General features: G+C 51.7%; 1 protein-coding gene across 2 annotated transcripts in view; it reads left to right on the forward strand.

Annotated features, from left to right (window-relative positions):
* The window catches only part of NOS2 (nitric oxide synthase 2), a 119,734-nt gene that overhangs the window by 85,661 nt on the left and 15,703 nt on the right, over positions 1-18,370 (forward strand). The window contains exons 1-11 of one of the 2 annotated variants that reach the window (XM_019817487.3): positions 1,688-1,835; positions 4,890-4,974; positions 5,755-5,877; positions 7,436-7,584; positions 10,960-11,122; positions 12,074-12,165; positions 13,118-13,259; positions 13,352-13,491; positions 14,863-15,037; positions 15,132-15,233; positions 17,796-17,990. In XM_019817487.3, coding sequence (XP_019673046.2) covers positions 1,729-1,835; positions 4,890-4,974; positions 5,755-5,877; positions 7,436-7,584; positions 10,960-11,122; positions 12,074-12,165; positions 13,118-13,259; positions 13,352-13,491; positions 14,863-15,037; positions 15,132-15,233; positions 17,796-17,990 — 1,473 coding nt within the window. In that variant the 5' untranslated portion in view covers positions 1,688-1,728. Of the gene's footprint in view, positions 1-1,687; positions 1,836-4,889; positions 4,975-5,754; positions 5,878-7,435; positions 7,585-10,959; positions 11,123-12,073; positions 12,166-13,117; positions 13,260-13,351; positions 13,492-14,862; positions 15,038-15,131; positions 15,234-17,795; positions 17,991-18,370 lie in introns of those variants that run through there. The other variant, XM_045044087.1, reaches the window with a different exon arrangement.

Raw genomic sequence — 18,370 nt, forward strand, 5'->3', positions numbered from 1 at the left:
TTACAAGGTTGGGTGACTTACTCAAGGTCAGCATCTGGGAAGTCATAGAGCTGAGGTTTGAACCAAGCCCAAAATCATAACCTCTACACTCTATGGACTCTCCCTACGGGCCTACTATGGGCCAAGAAAGGGACCAAGAGAAGAGTTCCTGCTGTCGAGGAAGGAATGGGGAAATGGTGTCTTACTAGTTCTGGGAGGGGTACATGCAGAATGGGATGTTTAAGCGCTTTATATATCAGGGCAGAGGTGGGGCAGGCAGAGAGGTAGACAGCAGGTTATAGGACAACGTAGGTGCACTAGGATCTCTTCTGGGGAGACTGGAGGGGGCCTGGCCTGGCTGTCGTGTGGGCAGGAGTGGGGTGGGAGAAGGCTTTGGGGAGGAGGTAGGCCCAGCTGGACAGCTAGCCTACACTGAGGGGGGATGGGGAGGATGTTCCTGTAAGAGGAAGCGGCTGTACAAAGGGGATTTTATCCTGAAGGCAACAGGAGCCAATTAATGTATTTTGATTTTAAAAAGCAATTTTCAAATCCATTCCGATGTAATGAGACCAAGAACCCATTATAGGTGACTAATGATTCTATATTTTATGTAAACAAACGATTAGGAAGTGAGCACAGTGCCTGCACGTGCGCATGTGTGCCTGTGGTGTGTGTGTGTGTGTGTGTGTGTGTGTGTGTGTGTGTGAGAGAGAGAGAGAGAGAGAGAGAGAGAGAGAGAGAGAGAGAGAGAGAAAGGCAACTGTGGGAACACCTAGGTGAAGCTACATGGAATTTGGAACAAAGTTGAGCTCAGTGTTTCTAGCTGGGCTGCGATTGGCTCAGAAAAAATAGGTACCCTCTTTCATTCCACTTTAATTCGGCTTTGGGATTAAATACACTGTCCTACATGCAGGAGGGCCCCCCTGTTCCCTGAGGTTGAGGGCTACTGTCCTGTCCCTGTCTGGACCCTAGAAGTTACCCTGCTTCTGATGTAGGGAGCCACTCACAGATGGAGGAAAGTCAGGAGGCACTGTGACTTTCAGGTAGCAAGGACCAGGCCCCTGGAGGGGACCTGAGGGGGCTTCTCCACCACCCTCCGCCCACCGTGTCTCCCACGGTGTCACCCCCAGCCCTGCGCTTCCTTTGGCTTCCCTTCCTGGAATCACACAGAACTCGCCAAAGAGAAATAGCGCTTCTTTGCGACAGCCTTGTGAGTTAAGGGAGCTTGGGCCGTGGCCTGAGGCTGCTGTGTGCTCTTGGGCAAGATCCTCAACCTCTCTGAGCCCCCAGCCTGCTTCTCAATAAAGAGGAAACCATATAGAACTGTCTTCTCGACTGGATTAAGTAAGGGATAGATGAAATAACAGGAAAGTTTGCTTTCTAAACCATAAAGCGCCAGATGGTGGGAATCGTTACGATAACATACACTGTTTCATGAGGAATAAACCAACCCGAGGCCGGCCGTGCATGTCCAGGCTCCTGGCCCGAAGAAAGTCCAGTGGCGTCCAGCAGAAGGCCGACTTCACTGCGGACGCCGGGTGGGTGTAGGGAGCCCGGGGCCACGGCCGGAAAACCGAGAACAGAGGCGCCGGCGACCCCCGCCCGGCCCGGCCCGGCGCTGGGCGAAACACGGGCTGGGCCGGCCTCCGGCTCGCTCCGCCCCGGGGCGGGGGCTGCGGGGTCGCGGCCATAAAGGGGCCGGGGCGGGGCGGAGCAGGGCGCCCTCAGAGCTGCGCCCGCACCAGGGCCATGCGCGAGGGGCTGGGCGCCGCGTGCGAGGCCGCCCGGCCCCGGCTCTGCCGGCTCCTCCGCAGGATCCTGCGGCCGCAGCCCGCCTTCGGTCCCCGTCGAGCCAGGTACCCCCGCCGCCGGGCCGGGTCCGCCCTGGGAGGGTGGCGGGCGGCTCGAGCCCGGGCGCGGCCCCGGCCCGCTCACAGCCTCGGTTTTCCGTGAGAGTTTGAGGGTTGGGACGTTGGCTCTGTAGGATGCCGACGAGGATGTAAAGTGGTTTTCTCGTTGAGAACACAAAAGAGGTTGCGGTTTAGTAGCCGCAGACGACCCACAGAAGCCCCGCGTGCACCCATGAGAGGCGTCTATGCGGGCTGGAGTCGGAATTGTGGATGTTTCCGCGCTTGGGACCTTTGTAGATGTTTCAGCGCTGGGGCTGATATGATTAAGAGAGCAAAGAGGTTCTTGTTTTACAAATCAGACCCGTTTCCCAGAGCGTCCCTCCGCCGCCGCCCACCTCCCACCCCCCACCCCCGTGCGTGCAGCGGTGGGCGGTGGGCAGGAGTGGTAACTGCAAGGGAAATCATGACCCCCGTTACCCCAAACAAGCCACAAACTGCTGCTCTGACCTCAGCCATCCGCAGTCACCCCGGCGCTTGTGGATAGGTCCAGGTCTAAGCACCACGCTCCAGCACTCCTTCTGACGGCAGGCTCTTCAAGGGTCCGCTGCTCCCATGAAGGACCAGAGGGTACTGAGCATAGCTGTGGGTTTAGCCAAATTGCAGGAGTGTCTGGATGGACTGTGTAGTAATTTGGCAATAAGTATCCAGATCCTTAGTCTGCTCACCTGACTTATGGCCACCCTGGCTCCCAGCAGCTAGCCCAAAGAAATTAGCTAGCTACCTGGGGCAGAAGGTAGCTAGGTACCTGTGCCTAGCTTTGCTTATTCGTCTTTCAAATTAAAATAAAAAATTCCTAATTTATGAAGGAATTGATGGTCACACAGTAAAAGTTGGAAAATGCAGAAGCCTATAAAGGAAAATTGAGAGTGTCATCATCTCAGTGAGACTGTCATTACTGTTATTACTGGCATTTCCCCCAGGTGTTTTTTTGTGCTTGTACACACACACACACACACACACACATCATCATCATCATCATCATCATCACCATCAGACCATGTATACAGTAGTGTGAGGCATTATTTATAATAGTGCAGAAACTGGACACAACCTAATTATCCAACCATAGGCAATGAGGTCATCTGGACCATCTGTATAGTAGATTTTCAGGTGGTTTTTCATATTTGGTGGCAGTAGTTATGTGCAGTGTACAAAGACATTGTTTTTCCATCTAAACGTTACTTCTCAAATCCTCCAGTCCTATGGCCACAAGTAAGTGACAGGAAGCAAGAACAAGCAGGGTGGAGATTGGAGTTAGCGGTGACCGCGAAAGATTAAGAGCAGTAAGTCATTGCCTCACTGAGAACCCCAGCCTAAAAACTCTTCCGATTTAAGGAGCCCTCTGAAGATTGTTCAGCCATGGCTCACCTGTTCCGAATGCCCAGATGACCCTATTCTGGCTTTTTTCTGGTGGGGCCCACCCGTCCGCATCAGAGGAGTGATGATAGCAGGTCGCACGGAAAGCCTGTTGGGTCGCTTGATTTAGATAGAAGTTGCTTCCTGATACGTATTTATGTTCTCGTAAAAGGATACCGTCTCTTTATAGTTATAAATCAGGTAACTACTATATAATGTATGTAGTTGATCATATAATGTTAATTTAAATGTATAGTCATTACTTTTCCCAATAACTAAAGTAATACATGCTCATTCTTCACATGCCAACATTACAAATACGTATAAAGTGGAAAATGAGAGACCTTTGAAATACTTTCTAACTTCCTTTCCCCTTGGATGTGTGTGCGCACGCATGCCCGCCCCAGAAAATACCCAGAAGAATGTGGAACACAGCTTTCATACTGAAACCCCCCTACAGTGTGATTCGTCCCAGGAGGAGGCACGTGTGGGGTATGACTGTTGGGGGGTGCTCACCTGTAAGCGGCCTGGGGAGGTCACAGGCTTTCTTTTCTCTGTAGCATTCGCCAGAAAAGCGAACCTGAAATCCCAAACCAGAGGCAGTGGTTTCTTTGCCTTTTTTTTCCCCTTAAGTTTATTTATTTATTTTGAGAGAGAGCACGCAAGCGGGGGAGGGGCAGAGAGAGAGAATCCCAGGCAGGCTCCAGGCTGTCAGTGCAGAACCGGACTCGGGGCTCCATCTCACAAACCATGAGATCACGACCTGAGCCGAAATCAAGAGTCAGGCGTTTAACCGACTGAGCCACCCAGGTGCCCCGGGGCAGTGGTTTCTGAGTGATTTCAGACTGTTAGGGCTTTTTCCTCTTCAAAGGACAGGCAAAGTTCTTTACATCTCCTGTTTTAAAATAAATATAAGCAATATATTTTTTAAGAGTCCTTGACTTCCAGATACACTTACTGAGGTATTTATGAATGATGTGATGTCCCATATTTGCTTTGAAATGATAGCAGAGGCTGGGAGAATAGAGTTCAAACAAGATTGGCCATGGGGTGATACTTGTTGAAGTGGGGCTGAATCTGGGCGAAGGGCCCATGGGGATTTATTATATCATCCCTCCTACTTGCATATGCTTAACATGTCCCCTAATACACATTTAGGATAAATAACGAAACCAAGATATATCAAGGGCTTGAAATAAAAAAGCTTAAACAAGTGGGTAGTGGGCAGTGCTGCTGGCCTGGGAGGGCGGGCCTGAAGGAGCCATTCTCTGTGCACTCATAGGATGACTATATTTGTACCTGGCTTTGGGAGGGGCATCTTCCCAGAGCTTCTGTGGGTCATTTGGGCGGCTAGCTTTGACTCGGCTCCTCTCTTGTCTTTTTGGCTTTGTGGGTGGGTGGGTGGGGGGAGGCAAGAAAAGAAGAGGAGGAGGGAGGGTGGTGTTGGTGGGGAGATTGGGTCTGTCTGTCTGGCTGCCTTCCCCACCACATACACACATCCTTCTCGACCGGCAGCTGTGACATTCACTCCTACCGTCTGGGCCTCGGTTCCCCCTCCATCAAATGAGGGGTTGGCAGAGGGGACTCCAAGATCGCTCTTTGTCCTGAGATGCTCTACCTCATGATGGCTATTTTCTTTTGCAGTCTAGTGACACAGGATGACCCCAAGTGTCACGGCCTCAGCAAACACCGGAATGAGCCCCCCCAGTCCCTCACGGGGATAGTAAAGGTCAGTGAGTCATACGGGTGTGGGAAGCCCCCTTCCTCCCTCGCGTAGGCAGATGCAGGAGGAGCAGCCTGGTGGAGGCTAGGGCCTGGGCAGTGCGTGGGGACCCCCAGGGGCACGGGTGGGGGTGAGGAAGGGCCTTGGGAGAGCGGGAGTAGTGGCCCCTGTGATGCTATGGCCCCCAGATGATTTGCCTGTGCGGGCTGACAGGTACGGATGAGAGGAGGCCATTCATGGAGCCAGGGGTAGGACACCCCAACATAAAGCAAGCTCAGCAGCTGAGCCTCAGTCCCAGCGCCCAGCCTCTAGCCCACAGATTCCATCTTTCCTAAGAGCTTTGGACCTCAGCGTTCCAGAGAGGTGGGCAGAGAAATGGGCGAGAGGTAGGAGAGGAGATGGTTTCCATAGTCTTAAATGCCTGCACGGGAGGCAGTGGTCCATTCTTCCTTGTGCTGAGATTTCTGTTCTCTGCAGTATTGGCTGTGACCGTAGTCTCCCTTACAGCTAACCTTAATCCCTCCTGTTGCAGTTCCTCTGAGGGAGCGTTTGGCAGGGTCCTGGGTGAGGAGAGAAGCCTGGCCAGTGGCCCAGGCACCTGGAGCTCTTAGTAGGCACTGGCCCAGGTGGCCAAGCTGCTGGGAAGGGAGGAGGGACACAGACCGACATCCTGACCTGTGTCCCCAATCATGGTTCCCCGCTCCAAGCCAGAGTAGGGCTCAGGGGAGACCTGTGGGGTCCTGGAGTGAAGGCGTTTGTAAATCCTTGGTGTTTTCCCCCCCTTAGACAGTTCCAGAATCCCTGAGGAAGCTGGATATGCCCCCGTCGGCCTGCCCACGGCACGTGAGGATCAAAAACTGGGGCAGTGGGATGACTTTCCAAGACACACTTCACCACAAGGCCAAAGGGGTGAGAGGTCTGGGGCTCAGGGAGAACGACCCTTGTCCCAAGCTTGTGAAGCCGTTAGGGCCCTTATTAGCTCAAATGGACATCCTCCTGGGCAAACCAGACAGTCATCTGCTTGGGCACAGGGTGCTGGGAACAGAAACCAGTGTTCTTCACAAATAACAGAAGAAGTAAATGATGCCCACTCCCTATTAATCCCCCTAATGGGTAATGGGTAATCTGAAGGTGAGATCAATGATTACAGAAAGAAACTCAATCTTTCTTAGAGAGACAGTGCAGTATTGGGGACCTTTCTTTCTTTTTTCTTTCTCTCTCTCTCTTTTTTTTTAATCAGGGAGAATTTTCTAATAGAACTGTCCAAAACTGAACTGAACTACATCAGGAGATAGTGAGATCCCTGTCACTGGAAGGATTCAAGTGCTATTTGATAGGGAGATTGGAGAGGGGTTCAAGCATCTAGTGAGTAGTTGGGAGTAAGTGCCTTTAAGGCTTCTTCTGCTAAGTGTCTTATTCTAACTATAGAATGCATTCTGGGAGTGCCTGGGTGGCTCAGTTGGTTAAGCGTCGGACTTTGGCTCAGGTCATGATCTCATGGTTCGTGAGTTTGAGCCCCGCATCGGGCTCTTCTGACATCACAGAGCCTGCTTCTGATCCTCTGTCCCTTTCTCTCTCTGCCCCTCCCCAGATCACATGCTCGCTCGCTCTCAAAAATAAGCATTATTTTTTTAATTAAAAAAACATTTTTTTAATCTTTATTTATTTTTGAGAGAGAGAGAGAGAGAGTGTGTGTGAGAAGAGTGCAAGCGGGAGAGGAACAGATAGAGAGGGAGACACAGAATCTGAAGCAGGCTCCAGGCACCGAGCCATCAGCACAGAGTCCGACGCAGGGCTTGAACTCATGAACTGTGAGATCATGACTTGAGCCAAAGCCGGACGCTTAACTGACTGAGCCACTAGGTGCCCCCCAAAATAAACATTATTAAAAAAAAAAAAAAAGAACACACTCTGATTGTAAAGTGGAAAAGAATTGAAAATTCCAAGACCATGAAAACAGAATGATTTTCCATACCTTCCAGAAATTACCAGAGTTAACATTTAGGTGTACTTCTTTCCAGTATTTTTTCTGTGCCATCCTCTGACTTTAGGATTTATATCCTCTCCTTGCAATTCATTTTGGCTGAATACTAATAGTGTGTATCCAGGAGCCATATCAGCCTCTTTAAATGAGAAGGTAGTTGACATGTCCCAGGGATCGAGCTGTTGACTTTGCCAAGTCTGAGTCTGGCTGGGGAGCAGAGCCAGAGACTGAGCCCGAGGTGGTGGGAATAACCCCAGCTCACACCCACTTGGGTGAGCCAGTAGAGGAAAGGAGATGTGAGTGGGGAGAAAGCTTGGTGGGCCCCAAGGAGGAGGTGCCACAGGGGTGGAGAGGGGCAACAAGGAGCTGGAGCAGCTGGAGTGGAAGGAAATGGCCAGGAGAGATGGCCCTGAAGGAGGACTTGTGTCAACACCTTCCCAAGGGGCCAAGCAGCCCCCTTACCACCTGCTTCTCTCTTTCCAGGATCTTGCTTGCAGGTCTAAGTCTTGTCTGGGAGCCATCATGAACCCCAAAAGTTTGACCAGAGGACCCAGGGACAAGCCTACCCCCCCAGACGAGCTTCTACCTCAAGCTATCGAATTTGTCAACCAGTATTACAGCTCCTTCAAAGAGTAAGTCTCACTTGGGCAGGGTTGCTGCCTCCCCCTTCCCCTGAGCTCCTCCGTCTCTAATCATTTCCCTCTGACCCCAGGCCTTTTCCTTCCCAGATTCACAGTGAGCCCGGGGCTAAAGGATAGTTCTCCAAGGGGAAAGACCCCAGAGTAGGTTCTCATAATCATAGGAAAAAGACACATAGTTGGGGCGTCTGCGTGGCTCAGTCGGTTAAGTGTCCGACTTTGTCTTAGGTCATGATCTTGCGGTTCATGGGTTTGAGCCCCGCATCAGGCTCTGTGCTGACAGCTCAGAACCTGGAGCCTGCTTCAGATTCTGTGTTTCCCTCCCTCTTTGCCCCTCCCCTGCTGGCACTCTGTCTCTCTGTCTCTCAAAAATAAATAAACGTAAAAAAAAAGAAAGAAAAAGACACATAGCACTAGTGGTTGAAAGCATAGGTGTAGGAAAGTGACGGAGTGTACCTGTTTGGATTTGAGTCCTGGCTGCAGCAGCAGCCAACCAGTCCTGTACCCTTGGGAAATCTGTTTACCCTCTCTGTGAGTCAACTTCCTCATCGGTAAAAGTGGGGTGAGATTAGAACCTGGCTCAGAAGATTGTTGCGAGCCTTCAAGTAAGTTTGTGCCAAGTTCCCTTTCATTATGAAGTGTCTCGGATAGAAAGGACTTTCGAGACCACCTGGTCCAGCCTACCTCCAGCGGGTGTGAACAGGGAAGCCCAGTCCCAGCTGGAGTCCATGCCATTTGACCTGGAGAGAGCTAGTCATGCTCTTCGCACTGAACTCTGTATTCCTGGGTCTCATGAAATATACGATTATCAACTTAGGCCCACTTACAACTTTAAAATGAAATACACAAAGGGGTCGTAAGACAAGAATGACTGAGGGAAGGCACTTGCTGTTTTATGGGCTGGGAGGGGAGTGTGGCTTTTATGGTATACGTCACGCGGCACTTTACTGCATGAAGTGAGTCCTAGAAGTGCTCCTGGGACCCCCAGGGTGGAAAGAGTGGTTCCTGGTGATGCCGTGTCCCCTCTACTATGACCCTACAATGTCTGAGCTGGAGGGGGCCTTGAGTTTATGCAAAGGGCCCTTACTTTCCGGGGTCTCTGATCCTCAACCCTGGCTGTGTATCGAGTCACCTGAGGACTTTGCAAAGTACTGATGCCAGGGTACGCTGGGCCAAGGGCATCGGGATCTCAGGAAGTGCGGAGGAGGAAGACGTCTGTGTTCTTTAGAAGCTCCTCCGGCTATTCTAATAACTGGATTGAGAAATCTGTTGGGGGCTGCCTGCTGTGTGTGCCGTGTAACCACACCTCTGTAGAAGTGCTTTGTGACCAGGAGGCTCAAGATCCTTAGGCTGTCGCTCTGTCAATGAGTAATGAGCCTTTCAGAGTCTGGGAATTCTCCTGATGGGCCTCATCGGGCCACGGTCTCAACACTAACATTTACTGAGCACTAAGTATGTTCTGGGCCTTGCATAAGTGCCTTGTAAGTAATGCTCACCACAACTCTATGAAATAAGTATCATTATTACCCTCCCCATTCTACAGACAAGGAAACTGAAGCCCCTGGGTGAAATAATTTGCTTGAAGTCAGATGTTCGGGGGTCCCGCAGCTGGGGTTTGAACCTAGGCAGCTTGGCATCAGAGCCTCTGCATTTAACCTATGTTGTAGCCTCCAGCTCTTTGACCTTGAAGGTCCCAACTTCTGTGCAGCCAGAGGCACAGACAGCTGGCGAGTTAGGTCTTGCTTGTGAATGAAGGAGTATAGTTAGAAATGGTAACTTGCTGAATGTTCTGTTCAAATCTGTTGGCTTATGCCAAAAGCTAGACTCTTTTTTTCAGGACGAATAGGCATCGTAGCATCTGGAGTGCCTCAGAAATGGGACTGTATGAAAACGGTGATAGAATATGAAACTTGAAGGGGATCAGACAAAAATGTGAAAAAATCATCCTTTCTTACATAGTCCCATAGTAACACCACGCAGGGTGCTCCAGGCATGGGTGTCCTGGAGATTGCTACTGTTTCCGTGCTTGGATGTATCTACGAGTCTCGCTAGATGCTTTGCTGGGGAGGGAGGGCTTCCAGTGTGGCGGCCTTAACCTCACCCAGCAGGTCCTTAATGCCAGGAGTATCCTTGAAGATAAAGAGCCCCAAATGTTTTGCCTTTGAGCTTTTTTTCTTTAATCAAGCAAGAGTTGTCAAGACACTCTTCATCCACAGAAAGGCCATTTTGTTCTGAGTTGTCCACTGTCCTTAATCAGCAGTTCATTCCTTAAATAGCTTTGTTTGGTGCCATTTCAAATAGTCTTTGGTGTTGATTGGAAATCTCAAGGTTGCTGTGTGTATGTGTGTGTGTGTATGTGTTTCAAAGCCTTTCTGACTGAATCCCTCCCTGGGGGATATTTTTGCAGCCTGGGAGGGGAGGGAAGGAACAGTTTGGAAATCTCTTCTGGAATTGCTTGCTGAACAGTTGCGGGGGTTGAGAAACGACACACTGTAAGGAGCCTGTGCTGTTGGACCGGGCTGTGGAGGGCTCCTCCCTGAGTAGGCCCTGGGGCCCTGCAGGCTGAGTCCTGAGAGCCCAGCGCAGTCCAGGGAAGCGTGGGCAGGCCCTCAGCGCTTTGCACTTGCAATTCCCCCCTAGGGTGGAGGGTGGAAGGTTAAGGGCCTGGGCTTGGCATCAGGGCAACCTGCTTCTGAGTCCTGACTTTGCTGTTTATCACACTTGCATTTCTGGGCTGCTACTTAACCCACTAGAGCCTTCCTACCCCACGCTACAAAATGGACACAAAAATGCCTCCCCCAGAGACTCGGTGAGACCCCAGCTGTGAGTGGCTTCGCCCAGTGCCCTGCTCATAATGAGTACTCGGCACACGGGAGCTGCCGTCGCCCGGGCTGCTCCTCTCCTGGTCACAGGATGGTGGCCAAGGGGCAGGGTGTGGCTGTGGCTTGGTGAGTACTTCCCCGGGTGTTGCCGGCATCTGAGAAGGATTTTGCACTCCTGGCTGATGCTTGCCAAGTTGAGGTGAATGTAATTGGAGAAAAAGCGCCCGGAAACAACTAGGGTGCCCACAGAATCAGGACCAGCCACGTAACTGGCAGGACCCAGGGGAGAAATGAAAACGTGGGCTCCCTGTTCAGGCTGACTGAGAATTTCAAGACCGTGACAGCAGAGCACTAAGCCAAGCAGGGGGCCCTTCCAAGCTGGGGGCCAGTGTCACAGACTTGTGACACTGGCCCTGAGGGAACAGCCTCTGTGAGGGCCATCTTGCCCTCCTGGTGTCCTAGTTCAGTTCCTGCTTCTGTGGCTGGAATTAGTCTCCATCTAAGGCCATCTCATTGTTGATCTTCCTGATGTCTTCCTGTCCCCCAGGGCAAAAATAGAGGAACATCTGGCCAGGGTGGAAGCAGTAACAAAGGAGATAGAAACAACAGGAACCTATCAGCTGACGGGAGATGAGCTCATCTTCGCCACCAAGCAGGCTTGGCGCAATGCCCCCCGCTGCATCGGGAGGATCCAGTGGTCCAACCTACAGGTGGGCGTCCTTAGACCTGAGCGGGAGAGGACCTGGGTGGCGGGCAGGCCCCCAGCAGGTGGCTCTGAACAGCCGGGAGGAGCTGTGCCCGAGACTCCCCACTCTGGTTTTCTCTTCACATTTGTGACCGTGAGATGGGGACTCGTAGGGCTCCCCCCTCGAAGTCTAGAATGTGGTTTCAGCACAGGATTTCTAGCTGGCCTTTTCTCACACAGACATAAAACCAACGACCTTGTTCTTATTACTGTTGAGGCCCTGGTGCCACAACAGAGGTTGTCAACCTCGACTGTTTGAATCCTTGGCTCCTAGAAAACATTTTCTTTATCCTAGCCTCATAGGCATCTTCATGTGGGGGGATCATTTATTGCTGGATAATATAGGAAGTGCTTGGACAGAGAAATTGATGAGAAATACCGGTGAAACCAACGCTGGCTGAAATAAAATGTGCTGAGAGCCCTGTGAAAAATGGGCTGATGTTGGGGCACCTGGTGGGTCAGTTGGTTAAGCGTCCGACTCTTGATTTCAGCTCAGGATCTCAGGGTTCATGGGATCGAGCCCCATGTCAGACTCTGTGCTGACAATGCAGAACCTGCTTGGGATTCTCTCTTTCTCCCTTTCTCTCTGGCCCTCCCCCACTCATTGCTCTCTATCTCTATCTCAAAATTAAATAAAACTTAATGAAATGTGCTGATGTTATCAAGGCACTAGGCTAGGGCTGTGATAGGGTTTTGATGGCATCTTCCAAAAGGGGTTGCCTGGGCTCCTCAGGTTGGGGCAGCCCTGAGACGGGAGGTGTCAATGCAGAGAGGAGAACGTTCTCCTCCGCTTGGGGTTTGGGTGGTGGGGGTTTTGGACCATTCCCCCCTTCCCTCATTAACTTAGCTTCTGATCAACCCCGAGGCCTCTGTCCTCACAGTCTTTGATGGTGTGGGCTGGGTGGGCTGTGTGCAGGTCTTCGACGCCCGGAGCTGTTCCACTGCCCAGGAAATGTTTGAGCACATCTGCAGACACGTGCGTTATGCTACCAACAATGGCAACATCAGGTGGGTGCACCTTTCCCAGGGGTATGGCTAGGGCCCACCCTACCCCCCCATCCCGAGTCTGAGCCAAAGGACACAGATGGGTTTAGGGGAGGTATCTCTGGCTCCAGGAGAAACCAGGGAGATAGAGAAAGGAGAAAGACTCAGGCTTCTTTGTCGAGCCCCAGTAGTGAGAGTAGCCTCCATGAGCTTAGCTCCCCTCACCAGCCCATGACCTTGGTTTCCTTCCAACTTGAAACCATTTGGAAGGGATGGGGGGATCTTTAAGCAGCCACTTCTTCACTGCTTGGCCGGGCTTTCCACTTTTTAGAAGGGCTGAGAGGTTGGCTTTGCAGCTCAAGGCTCTAGTGTGTCGTTTTTCTTAGAGCCAGGAGAATCACTCTTCATCAGTAGCCCCTCCTGCCCTTACCTTCTCCTATTCCCAACCAAAGAGGTCAAGGCCACAAGGACTGGATGGCTCATTCGGCCATTCATTCATTCATTTTTGTGTTCAGCAAACACTCAGCGCCCACATAATGGGGACCCAACCCACGACTAGACATGGCAGTGGGGTGGGGGCAATGCAGAGGTGACTAAGACCTAGGACGCTGCTCCAACCCACTGTCCCTGGTACTAGACAAACATCCAACTAACTAGACTGCAAGAGAAATGTGGTGCAGCCAGGGAGGAGGCTGGGAGAGCTAACCCTGCCTGAGGGATGGGGAATGCTCCCCGGAGGCGTGGTCCCTGTATTGGTCTTGAAGGAAGGGGCAGGGGTGGGAGGAGAACAAGGGAGAGGGTATGTCAGGAATGGGGGCAGGTTGCACAGAGGCAGGGAGGGGAGTTTGGTTCGACTAGGTCAGGTGCAGAGCCCTGGGGAGTGGGAAGACAGGAGGCAGGGGGGGGCACTGTGGAGGCTGGCTGGGAGCCCCTACCAAAGCCGAGGGGTAAATGGCGCTATCTTTGTCTTGGGAAGGTCGGCCATCACCGTGTTCCCCCAGCGGAGTGATGGGAAGCATGACTTCCGGATCTGGAACGCTCAGCTCATCCGGTATGCTGGCTACCAGATGCCTGATGGCACCATCCTGGGGGACCCTGCCAGCGTGGAGTTCACCCAGGTACGGGATCCAGCCTTGGTGGCCGACAGACTGGAGCCAGAGGGGCCGAGGGGTCTGGGTGTGTAGACTCACCGGGCCTGTCTTGCCCCCAGCTGTGCATCGACCTGGGCTGGAAGCCCAAGTACGGCCGCTTTGATGTGGTGCCTCTGGTCCTGCAGGCTGATGGCGGAGACCCTGAGCTCTTTGAAATCCCACCTGACCTCGTGCTCGAGGTGCCCATGGAACATCCCAAGTAAGCAGGGTGTATGTTATGGGTGCTGAGGGTGTATGTTAACATGTATGCTCCATTCTTTTCCTTAGGGAGATCCCAATCCTCAGACCCCCCTCCCACTCCCCTAAAGCCCAGCCAGCAGCAGCTGGTGTCCAGAAGGGCTGGCTTTCAAGTCATGCCTTGTCAATGCTTGTGAAGCAACCATGGACTTGGGTCTTGGGCCTCAGATTTATGAGGATATGTTGATAATGAGGGAGAAGCAGAGGCTTAGATGGATGGGGCCCTAAGAACTTGGGAAGCAGTGACCTTGGGAGAGGGACCCCCAAAAGGCTCTAATATCCTCACACTGAGCAGTCCAGGCCTCTTGCTTCCTGCCAACTCTCTTAGCTGGCCCTCATCTAACTGTGGTGAAAGTATAGGGCTATGATGGCTTCTGGAGCAGTCCCGGCTCTGGGCAGCTCTCATAATCACAAAAATACCTCCATATATTTGGGACTCACTGTGTGGCAGGCATTGAGCTATATACTCTTCTTTTTGTCTCTTGAATATACTGAAGTCAATCCCACCTCAGGGCCTTTGCATTTGCTGTTCCCTCTGCCTGACTTGCCTTTTCCTCAGAAAGTTAAAGGATTCATTTCTTCTTGACAATGAGATATTTCCAGAATGTCACCCCCTCTGAGAAGCCTATCCTGAACACTCTATCAAGAGCAGATACCCTCACCCCCCATCTACCACATCACCTTCCTTCTGTTTTTCTGTTTATTTGTCTGTGTACTTGTGTATCATCTAGAGTCTAGACTGTAGTCTGTAAGCTCTTTGAGAATGGGGATCTTGCCTTTCTTGTTCAGCCATAGATCCCTAACACCAGGAAGGGTGCCTGGTACATGGTAGATGTTCAGTTATAAATATTTCTGAAATAAATGAATTTCCAAATGAGTGATAATGTTATCTTCACAGTAATCCCATGAATGGGATGCTGTTGTCTCTATTTTACCGGTGGGGTTACTGAGGCTCGGAGAGGCTAAATAACACCCCAAGGTCACACAGCTGGTAAGCAGCAAGGCAGAACCTGAACCTGGGCTTTCTGACACTAGAGTCCTTAACTGCTATGTTATGTTGGGCTCTCAGTGTTTAGCACGGTGCCTGTCACATACGTGTTGCTTCAATATATGTTTGCATGAACGGATGAGTAAATGAATGCTTAATTAATGACTCATACCTACTGTGCCCAGTTCACCTCTCCAGGTTGCATAAACTCAGAGAACAACACTTGGAAAGGAGTTTTCTTAGTTGAGTCTTTCTCTGAAGGCTTTTTTGTGTGCTGGTGAGGGTGGTGGTGAGGATGGGCAGAAGCGCAGGCCTCAGTTCTCACTGGCTCTGCCTCCCTGCCAGGTATGAGTGGTTCCGTGAACTGGAGCTAAAGTGGTATGCCCTGCCTGCCGTGGCCAACATGCTGCTCGAGGTGGGTGGCCTGGAGTTCCCAGGGTGCCCCTTCAACGGCTGGTACATGGGCACGGAGATCGGGGTCCGGGACTTCTGTGACGTTCAGCGCTACAACATCCTGGAGGTAATGCGGCCCGTCCGGCGGGGCCAACCGTGGACGTGGGCTTGTGCAGGAGGAGTCCCGGGCACCAGCTCACCCTATCGCTCTGCCTCCTCAGGAAGTGGGCAGAAGGATGGGCCTGGAAACGCACAAGCTGGCCTCACTCTGGAAGGACCGGGCTGTCATTGAGATCAATGTCGCCGTGCTGCACAGTTTCCAGGTATGTCGTGTTTTGTGGGTCTGGAGACTTTCTGATTAGGTCGTCTCCGGTCATCTTATGCTTGGCTCTCCCCTTGACAGCATTGTCCATTTCCTCACGCCTCAAACAAGTAGCGAGCACCCGGTCTGTTCCAGGCGCTGTGGTAGGTGCTGGGGGTGCACAGACCTATAAGCCCTCCTACTCGCTCTCGCACTTCTCGTGTAAACTGAATGCTTCCAGCAACAGGCAGGTCCTTACCTACCCCTTGGGCCCATGCACAGGTCAGTTCTCATGTGGGACTGAGCCCTCTGGTCTGTCTGCTGCTCTTACTCATATGATCGCTCTCCTTCCTTTTGGGAAGGAGGCAGGGGATGTGTGAATATTTTACTTTAGAGGCTGAAACCATCTCCACAAAGCTGGCAGATACCCTGGGGTCAGATCGCTAGGAAGATGCTCATTCATTCATTCAGCCAAGTACTTTGAGCCTTTTGCATCAATCAGGCACTGGGCTTGGCCCAGGATGTGAGTGGTGAACAAAATAGACAAAAACCTTTTCCTGGTGGAGTGGGAAGGGGAGTTGACATTAAACAAACATCCAGTAAATATTTACAATCACACTGTTTCCCAGGGCTGGTCACCCCAAGGGCAGGTCAAGCTTGTGCTTGATTGTTCTGAGGGTTGTGGGTGGGCAGGGGTTCAGAGGCGGAACAGGAAGAGCACCACCACCCCAGGGCTGGCCCAGCTCAGAAGGACCCCGCTGGCCGCTGGCCGTGGACCACACATCCTGACTCCTGGGGGCTCTGCGCACCAGGCCTGATACTGCAGGATGCAGATACGTCCCAGAGAATCTGCCGATCCTCAACTGTCTCCCGACCATTGCTGACCACGTCCCCCCCCCCCCCCCCCCACTGCTTGAGAGTCTCCAGGACTTCCTTGTCACCCTCCTTCAGGATAAACTTCCTCATCTGTACACCGGGGATAAATAATAGGTCCTCCCTCACTGGGTTATTGTGAGAATTAAATGAAAATGCATGCAAAACATTTAGCTGTGCTGCCTGGCCCGTAGTGAACACTCAGTAAGTATTTGTTTTATTGTTGCTGTTATTTATTATTATCGTTGTCAGCTTCTCAGCTCAAAAGTGGCCTGGCACCCAGGAGCTGCTTGTACATGTGTAAGATTTTAGAAGGCCTGTTGCGTCCTCCATCCGGAGGCTCCTTCCTCTTGTGCTTCTGGCCTTGACTCAGGCAGTGTCCTCCTCCAGGAATGCCCATCCATCGCCTAACTTGTGCCTATCTCTCAAGACTTGCCTACTCTTAGATGCAGTCTCTGGAGTCCCCTATTTCTCCTCCAGGCCTCTGTCTGGGCTACCCCCCTCTGCCCTCCAGCAGCACCTGTCTTCACCTCCCTTGTACCTTGTATCAGACCACATGAAAATGGCCTCCCCTCCTTAGAGCATAATCTAATGCAGAAAAGGGGCCACGTTTTCACCTCTGTAATGCCAGTGCTTTATGCAGTGCCTGGCATTAATAGATAAAGATAGATAGAAATAATAATAGCAGCTAACATTTATTGCACACATCCTGTGCTTTACTTATGTTAACTTTTTTTTAGAGTTTTAAAATTATTTGTTTATTTATATTTATTTACTTAGAGTGTGAGCAGGGGAGAGGAGCAGAGGGGGAGAGAGAGAGAGGGAGGGAGGGAGAGAATCTTAAGCAGGCTCCACACTCAGCTTGCAGCCCAATGCAGGGCTCGATTGCACGACTCTGGGGTCATGACCTGAGCTGAAATCAAGAGTCAGGCTCAACCAACTGAGCCACCAAGTGCCCCTACTTGTGTTAACTTACTGCCTCCTTTCAGCAACGTTACAATGCAGAAACTGTTATCAACCCCCTTTTACATTTGAGGAAACTGAGGCTTAGTGAGGTTCAGGAACTAATAGCTCAAGGTCACATGGCTAATAAGAGGCCAAATTTGAATCATGACATTAAACAAATGTCTCCTGACTGAGTTGCCCCAGACATTGAGGGGTGTGGCTGCCTTTGTTGGATCATTCCAGGAAGGCTCAGACCCCTTGGCTTCTAACTTTAGGATGTGGCACATTGTGCTGACTTGTCTTCCATATGCTGCCGTTTCCCCAACACTTAGTTCTCTTCAGAGATGTCTAGTTCCTTCTTGGCTGAGAGAGCCCCATCCTCAGGGAAGTGACTCCTGGAACTCTCAGTACTAACAAGTGGCAAAAAGACACTATGGTTGGATTTGTCCACATCCAGAGGGAGCCATTTGTGGGGAGTTTGGGGAGACTTGTAGGCGTGGCCTGAGAAGCTGACTCTGTCCCTAGAGGGCCAAGGGGGGGGCCCACCATGTGACCTCTGGGGCGACTATGACTATGGTGATTTCTGGGGCTCCTTTGGAGACTCTGAAAGTGCCTTCCATTTGGGTATTTACTTTCAGCAGCGAGGAGGTGGCCAGGAGGAACTGTTGTCACATTTTACTGACCTTGGGAGCCCCGCTGACAGACCATGCTCCTGAGTCCCCCTTCCCTTGCCTCAACCCCCCCTCTTTGCCTCCTTCTACTTCAGAAGCAAAATGTGACCATCATGGACCACCACTCAGCTGCGGAGTCCTTCATGAAGTACATGCAGAACGAGTACCGGTCCCGAGGGGGCTGTCCTGCCGACTGGATTTGGCTGGTGCCCCCGATTTCTGGCAGCATCACTCCCGTGTTCCACCAGGAGATGTTAAACTATGTCCTGTCCCCTTTCTTCTACTACCAGGTGAGGGAGGGCCTTCCTCCCCTCTCTGTCTTGGGAGCTCAGGGGTGGAGAATGTGTGTGTGTGTGTGTGTGTGTGTGTGTGTGTGTGTGTGTGTGTAGGTGTGCATGCGTGTGCATGCACGTGCTCATGTATGTGCGTGCAGGTGCGTGTGTGTACACGTATACATGCACGTTCACGCTCACTCATGCAGGACACACAGGGCAGGGTCGGGGACACAGGGGCCTATTTGTAATGCTTGTCAGGATGCTGAACAGCAGTCGTCCATTTCCGCAGAGAGTGGGACTTAAGGAAATACCTTTTATTTCACCTTCAGGGGTCCAGTGCTCTGATGGGGCTTAAGCTTGAGGGTGACCGCCATTGCCGCCATCTCAACCAGTCA

Source organism: Felis catus, chromosome E1, assembly GCF_018350175.1.
Source record: "Felis catus isolate Fca126 chromosome E1, F.catus_Fca126_mat1.0, whole genome shotgun sequence".
Lineage (NCBI taxonomy): Eukaryota > Metazoa > Chordata > Mammalia > Carnivora > Felidae > Felis > Felis catus.